This window comes from Crinia signifera, chromosome 2, assembly GCF_055691185.1.
Source record: "Crinia signifera chromosome 2, ASM5569118v1, whole genome shotgun sequence".
In the NCBI taxonomy this organism is placed as follows: Eukaryota; Metazoa; Chordata; class Amphibia; order Anura; family Myobatrachidae; genus Crinia; species Crinia signifera.
In genome coordinates this window covers 207,122,643-207,138,054 of record NC_139218.1, presented here as the reverse complement: position 1 = coordinate 207,138,054, position 15,412 = coordinate 207,122,643, and the positions used below count along the sequence as shown (strand labels likewise).

The window sequence follows — 15,412 nt, the reverse complement described above, 5'->3', positions numbered from 1 at the left end:
CAACCCGATTTTACATTGTAAGCATTGTACTGTATGTAATGTTAAATTCCTATGTAAAATCGGGTCCATTGTATGCCATTATAATGGCATACAATGCGACCAAATGCGATGGACCCGATTTTACATAGGAACCAATGTTAAATGGCCCCCCATGCCCAATTTTTTGATTGTATACCCACCCTGATGGGTAATTTGTATGTCAAATGCCCCCCCATTGTGAACGCCACCCCACGATGAATCCCTTTCCTCCTCAGCAGTTTCCATCATAGCACCCTTGATTCTATATTGAGCTTTTGGGTTTTTGAGTCCCAAGTGCATAATTTTGCATTTTTTAGCATTAAACTGTAGTTGCCATGCTCTTGACCAATTCTCAAGTTTACCAGTCATTTCATTTACCACTCCTGGTGTGTTTACTCTGTTGCATATCTTTGTGTCATCTGCAAATAGGCATACTTTACCTTCAATACCATTTGCAATGTCACTAACAAAGATATTAAAGATCACTGGTCCAAGTACAGATCCCTGGGGTACTCCACTGGTAACATGTCCCTCCATAGAATGCACTCCATTTACTACAACTGTCTGTTTCCTTTCCTGCAACCAGGTTCTTATCCATTTAATTGTTTTATAATCCAATCCCACACTTTCAAGTTTATTTAGCAGTCTGCGATGTGGGACAGTGTCAAATACCTTACTACAGTCTAGATATGCCACATCTACAGCCCCCCCTTAATCTATTATTTTGGTCACGGAGACAAAAAAGTCAATAAGATTTGTTTGGCATGATCTCCCTGTAGTAAAACCATGCTGTTTTGGATCCTTGTTAATTTAAGATATTCCACTATTCTTTATTTTAATAGTGTTTCCATTAATTTCCCTACTACTGATGTAAGGCTCACTGGTCTGTAGTTACTTGCTTCTTCTTTGCTTCCACTTTTGTGCAGTGGAACTACATTTGCTCGTTTCCAGTCCTCTGGAACTGTGTCTAGTGACTGGTTGAATAAATCTGTTAATAGCACCATCAGAACATCTTTTAGTTTATTTAGTATCCTTGTATGTATTCCGTCTGGCCCCATTGATTTATCCACTTTCAGTCTTGAGAGTTCTGTTAGGACTTTCTCCTTAGTAACTGTACTTCCATATACATTATTTTTATGAATGTCCTTTTTATGAATAATGCCCGATAAGTGCTTACATAGGGGGCTAATTGGATAGCCTTGGCAAATCTACAGATTATTGTGCACCTCCCTTGTGGTTAAGCAAAAGAGATGCTAAGAATTAAATATTGAAGGTGAATAATAGGAAATTACAACTCTGCTGAGTGAGCAAACCATATAGCCAGCACAGCCACTTTCTTTTGCAAGCAATTCGTCTTTTAGTCCTTTAAAAAATAAATCTCATACTAAAGGGGATATTCAAACTCTGCTGCTATTTCCGGCACTGGAAATATTGACAGTTCAGTATTCAATCCCAGCTGGGACTCGCCAGCTACAGACCCCCTTCTCTATGGAGGTGAGTCTGTATTGTCATAAACAGCCGCAGATTGTCAAATCCGCAAGCATTTTTCGACAAAACAGACACATTTTCCCCGATCTACAGACTTTTCACCTCTTGATAACCAGAACACTGAATTCCAGTTGTTGAGTTACAGTTGGAAGAAATGAAAATGACTTTAGGATTCTGACTGCCGGGACGTTCTGACAGTCAGAATGCCGGATTGACTACCCCCATAAGCTTCCTAGAACAGTTTTTTGATCCGAGAGTACAACATAAAGTATAGTCAGATTCTGACAGCATATAGAAAATTCACAAGAGCTGGGCCCTCTCTACCTTATGTCCAAAGTGTATACCTTTTTGGTCTATAATGTACATATTATGCTTGTATCTGTATTATATGACTGATATTTCTACAATATATGTATTTGCTACACTTTATATTTTCCTATATTGTCTAAGGCAGTGGTTCCCAAACTTTTTCAGTCCAAGGCACCCTTTGGGTGTCCATGACTTTTTCAAGGCACCCTTAAGCCAAAATAATTAACGAATTGTCCCTTTTTTAAAGTAGTTGGGTTAAAACAATGCTAAAATTATTATTAACTTGTTTGTAAAAATAATAAACATAAAGCCAAGAAAAAAAATGTCTTTAATTTGCTTTCTTTCAAAGAACAATTGACAACACTCATGAACAGAACTTTTTTTTGGTGGTACTGATCGCGCCAAGAGGGTGTAAAGCTAGAGGAGTAGCTACATGACAATAGGGGAGTGGTCATGTTATGGCACACACTGTAATGCCCATTACACATGATGTCACACACCATAATACCTATTACACATGACACCACACCGTAATGCCCATTACATGTTATGCCCCACATGTATAACACCTTGCAGAGGATGAGGCTGGGTTCAGCAGCGACAGTGCGGAGGAGGAGGCTGTTCGGCAGCAATGTTGCGGAGGAGGCTGTGGTCAGCGGTGGTGCGGAGGAGGCTGTGCTCGGATCAGAGAGAGTGACAGCAGGGACAGGAAGAGTGACAACAGGGACAGGAGAGGGACTGCAGGGACACGAGAGAGATGGAAGTGACAGAGAGGGACACCGAGATGGACAGGGACAGCAGGTACAGAGAGTTACAGCCGGGACACAGATGGACAATAGGGACAGGGACTCTGACAGGGACAGCAGGGACATCACTCCCCTGCTGTGGTCCTGGCACACAGCCCAGCACTCAGTGCGAATGTCATAGCACTTTCTTTATTAACTACCTCCTCCCCAGTGTCCCCACTGATCCTCGAGGAGCACACCAGAGCTCAATATGAGCCAACAGACTGCAGGTGAGCCCTTATGCTAACCCTCCTACACTCCGCTTTACCTACTATAGCCCTCAACTGCCCCCTAACCCAGAGTGGCTTTGTGGTTGGTTGCCATGCCTTGGAAACGACTCACCAGCCTTCAGCATGCAGCAGCACAGCCACAGAATCGTCCTGCAGATGCATCTCGCCGGAGCAGTAAGTACAGTCTGCCCATGTCCATGCAGTCTGTACTCGATTGATGTCCCGTCCCACTGTTATTAAGCTCCTGCACATGTGTGCAGGAGCTAATCTTGAGGGAGACTACACCCGGTTGGGCAGGCCGCTGCGGGGATCACAATAAATGGGCGTTTTAAAACTTTAAAAAAATGACAGCTGTTCCACACTTGCCTGCTGTTCCTTTCTCCCACAGCCACAGGTAAGTGCCATAGCCACCTGCTCATACCTCCCTGCCACCGGCTGAATCTGACTCATCTACCACACAGTCGCACCCCGGCCCCCTCCCAGTGATCACTCCTGCACCTGCCCGGCGCTCACACAGGGCACCCGCTCGGTACTCACTCCTTCCCCCCGCTCGGCTCTCACACCCGTAATTACACATGTGGCTGCCTCTAGTGACACTGGCGCCGCGGCACCCCTGTCATAGTTCTGCGGCACCCCGGGGAACCGCGGTGCACAGTTTGGGAACCACTGGTCTAAGGTTTTTCTACCACAATAAAGTCATCATTTAACTTGACCTCATGATAAGTGCAACCTTGAGCAGATGTAAAAAAAAACTAGAGATGTTTTTTTTTTTTACATCTGTGTTCTGGTTTTGGTTAAAATTTCATCATTGTGTTTTTGTTTTGAAAATCTACCCTCAGGTGAAACTTGTCTTTTAGATTTCTTGAAAATAAATAAAATTAGCTAAAATCATATAAATTTTGCAGTACAAAAACCAAAATTCAGTTTTAGGGCCAGATTCTCTAAGCTTCGAAAAATTATACAATGAAAATTTGCATCGCATTGCACTGCACAGACAAATTGCATGCGATGCGATTTCACTACGCAGAATAGCCCACTAAGCAATTAGCTTAGTGGGCGCCGTGCTAGGAAACAAGTACCAAAAATTCAAAAGCCTTTGTTTGGCTGAGAGTGGCCTACCTGTTAATTAAATTCTAAAAAATTCTGCTGCCGCTAGCCACACTGCACCTGCCACTCAGTGCTTCCCGGACATTGGGCTAGATGCACTAAGCTTCAAAAGTGATAAGGTGGAGAGTGATAAACAACCAGCCAATCAGCTCCTGCCTGAAATTTTTCAAACACAGTCTGTGACATGGCAGGTAGGAGCTGATTGGCTGGCTGTTTATCACTCTCCATTTTATCACTTTTGAAGCATAGAGAATCTGGCCCACAATATGTAAATTCCAATTTGCGGGAATCTGTGAAACCGCAAAATTTAAGTGGGTTTGAATTTTTAGTAAATGTAACCACACATCTCTTCAAACAACCAGATTTAAGTAAATGCAATGGCTAAAATAAGTTACAGTATCTGAATCAAAATCAGAATCCTCTTTATTGGGCAGGTATACTTGCATACTGTATACTAGGAATTATGGGGCAGATGTATGATACGTCGATATGGGGGAGAAGGGGTATTAGCGCACGTTATGTGCGCTGATACCGCTTCTCCCCCATGTATGAAGCAGCCAGCGTGCGGTAATGGACAGGGGCGCTATGCGCCCCTGTCCATATCGGCGCTGCTATCAAAATGATAGCAGGCCGAATGTATGAACGGTCAGCATCGCTGACCGTTCCGCACGAAGCCGGCTTTGGCTTCGCCAGCATCAGGCTGGCGAAGCCCTATCTAAACAGCAGGGACAGCGCTGTCCCTATCTAAACAGCAGGGACAGCGCTGTCAGCGGTGGGCTGCGCTGGGGATCTCGCGTGAACAGCGAGATCCCACGCATGCCCAGTGCGGACGGCCGGGGGACAGGAGATAGCGCATCAGTATTAACTGATGCGCTATCTCCAGAAAGGGACATCGCCGAAGGGGGGAGTTAACGCTCCCCCGCTTCGGCAGACAAGATGTTAATACATCTTGTCGATGTCCCTTCCTGCTTCGCCTCGCTATTGAGGCGAAGCAGGAAGTATCATAGCGGCGCGATAAGCGCTGCTATGATACATCTGCCCCCTAATTTGGATTGCTGTCTAGCAGCCAGTTAGGTACAGTTAAACAGTGGCAGTACAGATATTCATAACACACATACAGGTGGCATCCATTTCTCCCCCAGCTGCACCTTCCGCGTATCCCTCCTGAGCCCTACCTCACATTCTCCAATAATAATAATAATACCCTGGGAAATATAGATAGATGGAACATATATTCTCTGAGCTGCACAACTCTGAGCTGCACAACACCTAGGCAGCCTTCAGCGGCACCACTGGTCATTGCAGCAGCCAGGTAGGTTACAAGTAAGCGGAGACAGTACAGTTATAGATTTCTTTGCAATGTATGAGACAGGGGAGACATATGGTTATATATGGCTAGGTGGCACAGTTCCTAGGCAGCCATTTGTGACGCCATCTTGATAATGCTACTCAAGGCAGTGTGTCAGGGCCCTGGCTGGAGCGAGGCCAGGGGCCAGGAGATGGAGCTTGGGTCCTCCCTGGGCTGAGGTCCACCTTTGCTGGCCCGATGCAGGAGCCATACCTTCTCTCCTGGGGCTCATGGTTGTACCCGGAGGCTTCCCCCGCTGCCTCTGGGGGGGCGCACCGCATCCGGCGCAGGGGGTTGTGGGCCTCCTCTGTCCTCACCTCCTGACATTCTCTCTGATGTCCCTTCTCCGTGTCTCCAGGGGGGGTGGTGATGGGGGCTCTGGAAGATGAGAGCTGGGAGCTCCACAAGCCCCCACCAGAAGTTATTACCCAGAAACAGATATAAAATCTGTAAAAGTTATTGTTATTGTTTCTTAGTTTATTCAATGTACAATATTATAATAAAATAATCAACTCATGCACTTTATCTTTTTGTACGTCTCAGTGAAGAAGAACTTGCTGATATACCGGTTTCGTCCATAGACCTTTCCATATTCAGAGCTGAACAAGCATTGAGATCCCCATTGTAAGTAACACTACTTAGTCTGTTTTTCACCAGAATATAACAGTGATCTGTTCTAGATGTTCATGAAAAGTTTTATCATGATCATGTAATTCAGCTGAAATATATTGGCATCTCATTTTTTTCTGATAATTTAGTCAGATCATGATTGTTTGTGTAAAAACATACTATTAGGGAATATGTCATTACACTGTACATGAAGATGTCTCTAGATCTTGGAGAAGATTTGACCTCCAAACGCTGGAAGAGGAGAATGATCTGGGTCCAGTCTGCATTATAAATGGGGTTCAAGCTGCTGTGACACGGCTTCAACCACATGTCAAGTGTCCCGGGCTGGACTCCTGTGTGCAGTGTAAATAGGGTGTATCCTAGCAATTTTACACTATTGTTAATTAATAGAGTTTCCATACGCACAGTATTTTCAAGAACTGGTGATAAAAATAACAATGGGATCCAGTGTTATAAATAGGATAGGACAGAAGCATTCAAGAGATATGAAGGCCATGTGCATTTCTGTAGGTAAAAAATATAAAAAAGTCAAGCTACAGACAATAGAATGTCTGTGTGTGTGTGTGTGGGTGGGGGGGGGGGGGTAGTGTATGAGCTGTAATGGGGTCACTGAAATTATTGTGTTGCCAGGGGGGTGAGTGAGTGCACTGACAGGGATAGTGAAGGCTGTTAGGTGGCAGTGTGAACCTGACAGGTGTAATGAAAGACAAGGGATGTCATTGGGATCACAGCAGTCGAGCCAGCTGTATCAAGCTTCAAAAAGTGATAAAGTGGAGAGTGATAAATAACCAGCCAATCAGCTCCTACCTGTCATTTTCAAACCCAACCTGTAACATGACAGTTTATCACTGATTGGCTGGCTGTTTATTACTCTTCATGTTATCACTTTTTGAAGCTTGCTACATCGTCCCGATAATGCCAACAGCAGCATCACGCTGGTCAGGATCTCAATGGTAGGTACTGGGTTTAGGGTTAGGCATGGGAGGGATACATCAGGATTCTGAATATTGCGGTGCCCTTGTTGGCATTCTGACTGTTGGGATCCCGACCATCCTGAAAGACAACTATAGAGTGGGCAATCAGGGAAATAGGCAGGTAAAACTCACTTAAACTACAGGGAGATATACAAAGTGGGCTGGTAGAAAAACTGGGGCCACTTGATTGCATTTGCCTCCCAGGTAAATATTGTCATCCAGCCCCTGGGTGAAGCCCGTATGCACACACAAGGGGGATTCCAGTGTACCTAGAAACTTCCCTGTCTGCCAGTTCATTGGCTCAGTTTTCATTTTAAAAAGCCTTGGGTAGCTGCCTTCTACAACAGGGAGACAGGCTGCCACGGGAATGGCTGCAGGTAGAGGGAGCTACTGTAGCTGCAGAGGCAGCTCTTCCCAGGCAGTGCTACATGCAGCTGTGGGAAAGAGCTGGCCAGAGAGGCAGGGCTGTCCTCTATAGTTAAGCAGGTACACTCGTCTGATGACATTCTTCTGATGTTTGCGGAAGCGAAGGGGGGGGGGGGTGTATGTTGTGTGTGTTTGAGTGTATATGCTGTGTGTTTTTGTATTTATGCTATTTATGTAATGTATGTATCTGTGTGTATGTATCCTATGTGTGTGTCTGTGTCTTTGTATGCTATATGTGTGTCTGTGTGTATCTATGCTATGTTTATGTATGTTATGTGTCTGTCTGTGTCTATGTATGCTGTGTGTGTGTGTGTGTGTATGTACATGCTGTATCTATGCTATGTGTGTATCTGTACATGCTGTGTGAATGTATGATGTGTGTGTGTGTCTGTCTGTCTGTATGTAAGCTATGTGTGTGTCGGTGTGTACATGCAGAAACACACACACAAAGTACATATATGTACACAACCTACGTACATACATATATGTACAGAAACCCCCATGAGAATCCAGCATTTTCCCCATGAAGCCCCATTAATAAGACATTGCAAGAGCCTTGGGTAAAGAGAGAGGAGGGGGGCTTTACTAGTAATCAAACCAATGTGACAATCCAAAACCCTATGTACTGGTTGAACGTCTGCTTGCTGCAACGATCTTGGAACCCCAGATATTGTAGTGGAACTGAGTGGGTAGTACCAGTGGTGACTGTCGACAGGATTTGAAAAGGAATTATTGCAGTTAGACAGAAACCCATACACTTGGGACAAGATAGGCCCTGGGGAGAAGAGCTAATGAGGAGAGTGTAATTGTATCCATAGTAAGCTATGGATGATTGGATTTGAGGTTAGACATATGACTAATGCGGGGTACACACCAGGACGGCCCGCTCATGATGCACATCGTGTCTCGTCCGACCCACTCACGATTGCGCGGATCGCACGCCCCGCTCACGATGTGCACCATGAGCGACCCGGGTGTATGGTCGTTTCCAGATCCTATCTGTGTGCAGGTAGGATCTGAATAATGACCCTCCGAATCGCGGGGCCGCGCATCCGTTCGGAATCGGATCAGAACTGGACAGAAAAGGGCCCAATCACTACACAATCTACATCCAATCGGTCGGAATTGGATCTAGATTGATGTAATCGGACCCTTGTCGTCCTGGTGTGTACCCAGCATTAGGAGTGTCTCCCCTGTAAGTTGCTTTGATATGGTCTGATAGTGAATTACACCCTCCGAAATCCTGCTTCTATCAACAGCATTGAGAAAGATGATAGTTCCCACTGGAATTGTAGGAGGATATAGATTAGATTGGAGACAAAAACTGATTAAATAAAGACACAGGCTGCACAGAATCAAAGTATAAATCATAACTGAATGGGATGCATAAAGTGACAGGACTATAACAAGCTTGAGTTTTCACAATGGTCTCCGGTACGGCGGTACCAATTAGGATTTGTTGTTTCCCAGAGTTTCTTACAGTACAGCCGGCTAAGCCTTTACCTGGACCATTGCTATATAAGCACAACCTCTCACTCGCACTACCTTTCTGACACTCCTCTAGTGAGAGCAATCCATCAGGCATGGAATCAATTTTTTTTCTCTCAAAATATGACATCAGTGCCCATAAGGTAAGAAGCAGAATATGGGTGTGAGCTGGAACAGAGAAGAAGGGTTGTAACTCCTGGGGGTATAATTATCCTTTCATTTCTTTAATAATATTTATTTAAATTTAAGTACATTTCTTAGGCAACAATGTGTACAATGTGTAACATGTCATAGGCTTTGCCTAAGCAGGTATCTTTATTACATATTTATTTTCTAAAAAAATATTTTAATCCATTTGTGACGTTGAAATGGTATGTAAAACTTGATCAATAATAACTGATCTTAAAACCTTTACAGAATAAAGTCGGACATCCGAGATTTGTATCCAGAGACCAGAGGGCAAAAGAAAGCTGGGTTCTCAAACAGCTTGGAAAAGCTGGAAATCAAAGTGATTCAGGCCTGCAGAACATCACGCGTGAGAGTAGATCGGAAAGCTTTGTATAGGAAAGTAAGTAATCTCAGTGAATTCTCAATATCCAACCGAATGTATCACAGTATGAGCTAGGGCATACTGATCCTTAGTATATTTTTTTGACATGATGTTCCATTGCATCTTTTCTGCTCTATTATTCCCAATTGTAAGTCGGTCAATGTTTGTCCCAATTGCAGTACATCATTGTGTTCACATGGTGTAAACTGACACCCTTTGGATAAATTTACTTCAGAGGCAGAACTATCATTCCATTGGTGCATCAGGTGCAGTGCACTGGGGCCACTGAGGACTAAGGGACAACTGCTGCCCCCTGATACCCTCTTTCTGTCACCCACTGTTTTTCGCTGTCATACTCTGCCTCCCCCTGCCTCTCCCTGTCACCTACTGCCGAGTGGCATATAGTGAACTTGGGTTCGGGTGGCATTGTTATTGATCTTTGTGCATCTAGGCCCACCACCCACTGCATGACACGATATTTACAATGTGGTTGTTTATTATGTGTAGGCTGAAGAGAAATCCAGACTGAACAAAGAGTTCAGAGAGCTATGTGCGAGACGTGCACCTATGTTTTGGATACCACTCAGAGCACACTGTGTTTGGGAGAGGATGTCTGTCACTCTGGCCTGTACTGTGATGGGAACACCTAAACCGGCAATACAGTGGTAAGACAGTGTCATATTTATCTTTAAAAGTGCATTAATAACTTGTGAACAAAAACCTGTAGTCATTAATTTATTGACTTCTGTCCTCATATATTGTACTGCCATTTCCAAGTGCCAACTAGTAAAACTTTGCTGTATGTACTGTGTTTTAAGTGATGCAATTAATGACTGAGTATATTTGAAAATATGACATCTTGGGAGAAATTTACTGAGTTCTGTTTCAGATGGGATGTTGCCATGAGCAACCAATCAGATACTGGGCGGGATGTATTAATATACATCGCCGCCCGTCCTCTGCAATAACAGTGCATATGTACTAGCATATGCGGCTGGCATCGGAGTGCGGTGACGGAGGTTCCTGCAATACCTGTACTTTGGTGTGCGGGGGGGGTTTCAGTCACCTCCCAGCCGCCTACTGCTTCCCTCACGCCGGGGACAGATAAGCAGGCTGTCCCCGGCGCCTCCTCCAGGCGGCGAGCCGGGGGGTCGGCAAGCCGGGGGGTGGCGATACCCTACTATGCGGTATCGGTGCGGCTGAGTTTTTAATACATAGGAAAATGCGGTAAGACAGGGTGTTTACCGCATTTTTTGCTTAATACATCCCACCCACTATCTGTTATCTTCTAGAAGGTGCTAAATAAATGAGTAGATTCTGATTGGTTGCCCCTAGCAACATCCTATGTGAAATAGAACTCCCATCTTGGTAAATCCCCCCCCCCTCCCCCCCTTGTCACATAAAAGTACCTCTCCACCTATTACCATGATGCACCTTATTTTGAAGAAAAAAAAAAAATAATAATTTGCAGAGAAATTACTTGGTACAGTACAACAAAAAGCATCCATGGCATCCATTGTTATCAATACGCTGGCCTGATATTATTACAATGTGTCTTCCTCATTGCCAGTAGCATAATCCATGTAGCAGATGATTGCAAGCTCTGACAGCTGGCATTTTGGCCAAACTGTAAACTGCTCCTCCATGATAAGGTCAGCCTGTGTGACTGTCATACTCACACATACCAACCACGTCGTTTGGCAAATGTCCCAGAGATTTCAGTTCATTAAATATACAAACAGATATGACTTCAGGGAAGTTTGTAGACAATATGGCCACAGCAGAAGAAGTACATTTTCTTATTTATTTAGTTATTTTTTTGTATTCTATTTTGGTTTTATGAAATTACATTTATGTAGTTCCTAAATTATGTAAATTTGCATTATAAAGGTTTAATTATAGTACATAGCACAAAATCTTATATTGGATCCTTTTCAAAGCGTGCTCCCATGCTCACAACTCAGTTGCAGGTTAGGCTATCAGAATCCTTCTTTAAAAACTTCACATTCCACTTTATCACTTGAGATATGTATCTCATAACCCTTTTAGACTGCCAAATCTACCTGGATTATTGCTGTGTTAACCAAGGTTGATCTGCGGTCTGAAAGCACCACAGCACCATTTCCAGGGATGAGCAACCCAGCATTTGAAACCTGGTCGCGACCAGGGTTGAACACGGTTCTGAAGGAAGTTGCAGTGTGAACGGGTAACCCGAGCTGACAATGCCTCCAAACACTGCCTCCTCCATATTGTGACCTGGGGGTCCCGGTCCTGTTCACAATATGGAGGCGGCAGCACTTGGAGGCACCGTCAGCTCCAAATGCTGCCTCCTACCTCGCCCCCGGTGACTTGCCGCTGCTCCGCCCTGCCCCTGTGTGTATTGTGACCTGGGGGTCCTGTTCACACTATGGAGGCGGCAGCACTTGGAGGCATCGTCAGCTCCAAATGCTGCCTCCTCCCTGTGTCTCAGGCAGATGGAGCGTCTCTCCGCTGGCGTCCGCCAGCACAGGGTATCTGACGGTTACCGGCGCTGTTCACTCACAAAGGCAAAATCTTTCACAAATGGACAAAACCATGTGCACTGCAGGTGGGACAGATGTAAAATGTGCAGAGAGAATTAGATTTGGGTGAATTCTTTTGTTTCTGTGCAGGGAAAATACTGACTGCTTTATTTTTACACTGCAATATTGATCTCACTTTGAAGTAAAACCCCACCCAAATCTAACTCTCTCTGCACATGTTACATTTGAAGTAATTTGCCTTTGCGAGTGAACCAGAATAAGGGCCATATTTGGGGTGAGTGTCAATCCGCCCCCTGCATATATATCTATTTAGATCCAACGTTACCCCAGCCATAGCTCCAATATATACACATACGTAGTAGAGGGGCACTAAAATGTATACAAATTCTGCAGTGTGTCTGTCTGTCTGTCTATGTATATACTGCTGCTATCTTGCTAGTGGTCCATGGATTCTTAATCCGGCTCTGCCCAGGGTTGATCTATTATCGTGATTGTTCAGCGTTATAAGCACCGTGGGCTATAGGAGTATGTTATAAATAAATAGGTTGATTTTACCTCCATATAATTTATTTGACCCCCTTTCTTTTTTAATCCTACTTGTCACACTTGCACGGTCATGGAGGGGGGCAACTACAGGTCTGTTGATACTAATAAGCAGCTGGTAAATTTATTGCAACATGGCATGTCAAAGCAGTTTTTTCATATCTGAAATTGTAGCAGTTGCTCAGCATTACATCGGAATGTTATAGTGGATCTTACACAATCTCTTCCCTTAAATGCATCTATCATCACCATTTCCTCACTGTGACGACTTTTATTACTTCCTCATTTCATATTTTGCTCTAACTGGTTCAGCACCCTGCTGTTATATGTACCCTATTAGTTTCCCAACAGTTCTGCTCATTTTAAAATGTTCAATTATATGAACTCATGTAATATATATGTATATATATATATACGGAATCGGGACATCTGTCAGAATGAACTTAGGTCTACAGTCATTAGGTCGACCCCACTAGGTCGACTGGCAGGAAGGTCGACCTGACTTATGGTCGACATGGGCCAAGGTCGACATGACTTAAGGTCGAATTTGCATAAAGGTCGACATAAGAAAGGTCGACTGGTCGACATGGGTTTTTCACTGTTTTTTATCCGAATGTCGACACAGTCGACATGGACACAGTTGGCAATGAGAATCGGACCCTCGCAGCGCTCGCTTCGCTCGCAATGCTTCGGGCACACTATTTTATTCTCCCACCACGCCCTAGTGGATGGTAGGGCATGAAATACCGCCTGTCGGCACATGTCGGCTCAAAAAACTGTGAAAAACCCATGTCGACCTTATGACCAGTAGACCTTCCTCATGTCGACATTTATGCAAATTCGACCTTAAGTCATGTCGACCTTGGCCCATGTCGACCTTAAGTCAGGTCGACCTTCCTGCCAGTCGACCTAGTGGGGTCGACCTAATGACTGTAGACCTAAATTCATTCTAATAGATGACCGCATCCCGATATATACAGAGTTTTTGAGAGCAGCACTTCCACTATCTTGTATAGCTGGCTCCGGTGCCCTCCTGAGAGGGAAATCCTCACTGGTAATACTGTCAAGTACGGCGGCACCCGGAGGCTTAATAAGAGAGACAACAACTGCAGAGTAGCGTGATCGAACGTTTTCGATGTTTAATACATCGTCATCAGGATGACGATGTATTAAACATCGAAAACGTTCGATCACGCTACTCTGCAGTTGTTGTCTCTCTTATTAAGCCTCCGGGTGCCGCCGTACTTGACAGTATATATATATACATATATATATATATATAATGGGTACTTATGTAGTATCTGGGCTGCCGATTTCTAAATCGGGTCGGATCGGGAGATCGCATCGCATCGCATGCGACCATGCGATTCGATGCGATGCGATGCGATGCGATGACCCGATTTTTCCATAGGAATCAATGTTAAAATGGACTGAGTCCATTTTAACATGGAATTCAATGGGAAAAATGGGTCCTTTTCATACCCCTACTATCCAAGTGGGCATGGAGTTGGATATAAACCTGTGGCGAGCGTAGCGAGCCACCGAGCCCGAAGCGTGGCGAGCGAAGCGAGCCCCGCGAGGGGACGAATACCGTCCCCTCGCGGGGCTCGCTTCGCTCGCCACGCTTCGGGCTCGGTGGCTCGCTACGCTCGCCACAGGTTTATATCCAACTCCATGCCCACTTGGATAGTAGGGGTATGAAAAGGACCCATTTTTCCATAGGAATCATTTTAACATTGATTCCTATGGAAAAATCGGGTCATCGCATCCGATATCGGATGCGATGCGATGCGATGCGATGCGATATCGCATCGCATCGCATCTGATTGTATGCCTTAACTTAAGGCATACAATCAAAAAATCGGCAGCCCAGATACTACATAAGTACCATATAATGCATATATATATATATATATATATATAGTCCAGAGATCCAGAGTACTTTAAACAAGCACAAACGGAGCAAAGAGCGGCACTCAACGGATTTAAACAAAAAGAGGAAATTTATTCACAGGGAGACATCATGCAGGCATCATCGACGTTTCAAGGCTTGTCGCCTTTTCATCAGGATGCAGCCAAAGTGCATATAGTGCGGGTGTGTAAAGTGAGACAGAGCTTACAGCTCTCTTACCTGTATATGTAGCTAAACGCTGTGTAGCTGAGACGCGCTGCACCGGCGTCCTGCGGCTGTGGCTTCCGGGTCCCGTAGTACAGCCCACCTCCAGCGTGCGGCCGTCGCCTAGGTTACCATAGGAAGCGCTTTATCCGTGTCTGCCGGGTGCGCGTCACTGCTGTAATGCAAGAAGACCAACAAGAGAAAATTGGTTGTTGGAAGGTGATAAACAAAATCAAATAACGCTGAAAAAATACGTGTGGCTACTGGAGTGAAAAGAATATGGTACATGAATTAATAAAATGTGGGGAAAAAAACGTATAAAGAGATGAAATGTTTTTCAATTTAAAACGATTGCAAATATGCAATCTACTGGCTAAGCACTATGTGGACTCATCAGCATCACATACATATATTATTTGCATATGCACACTATAAGGTAAAGGTAAAGTCCTTATCTGGGCTAGTATTGCAATTCACACATAAGGTACACAATAACAGTATGTATCAAAGGATTAGAGAAAAATATATACTCCGACTGCTGTTCAAGTAAAAGCATTCCAGGCTATCATCTCGTTAAGGCCACTAGGGGCCAATGCATTGAGCCTGAAAATCCATTGGGATTCTCGTTGTGATAATAATTTTTGCCTGTCACCCCCTCTAGGCAGAGGGGGTACATGGTCAATGATTTTACACTTCAGGTCTGATAGTTTGTGGCCACTGGATTTAAAATGTCTCGCCACAGGTTGGTTAATGTTCTTGCCTAATAGGCATGAAGAGATTGCTGAGCGATGTAGTGCCATGCGGGCTCTCAAATTGACGATGGTCTGTCCCACGTAGTATTTTCCACAGGGGCATACTATAATGTATATAATAAATGG

The 15,412-nt window shown here is 44.5% G+C and overlaps 1 protein-coding gene across 1 annotated transcript in view; it reads left to right on the top strand.

Annotated features, from left to right (window-relative positions):
- Nucleotides 1-15,412, top strand: part of MYOM3 (myomesin 3) — a 174,170-nt gene that overhangs the window by 26,055 nt on the left and 132,703 nt on the right. Inside the window, exons 2-4 of the mRNA XM_083173602.1 lie at nt 5,829-5,909; nt 9,221-9,371; nt 9,861-10,018. Coding sequence (XP_083029728.1) covers nt 5,829-5,909; nt 9,221-9,371; nt 9,861-10,018 — 390 coding nt within the window. The remainder of the gene's footprint in view (nt 1-5,828; nt 5,910-9,220; nt 9,372-9,860; nt 10,019-15,412) is intronic.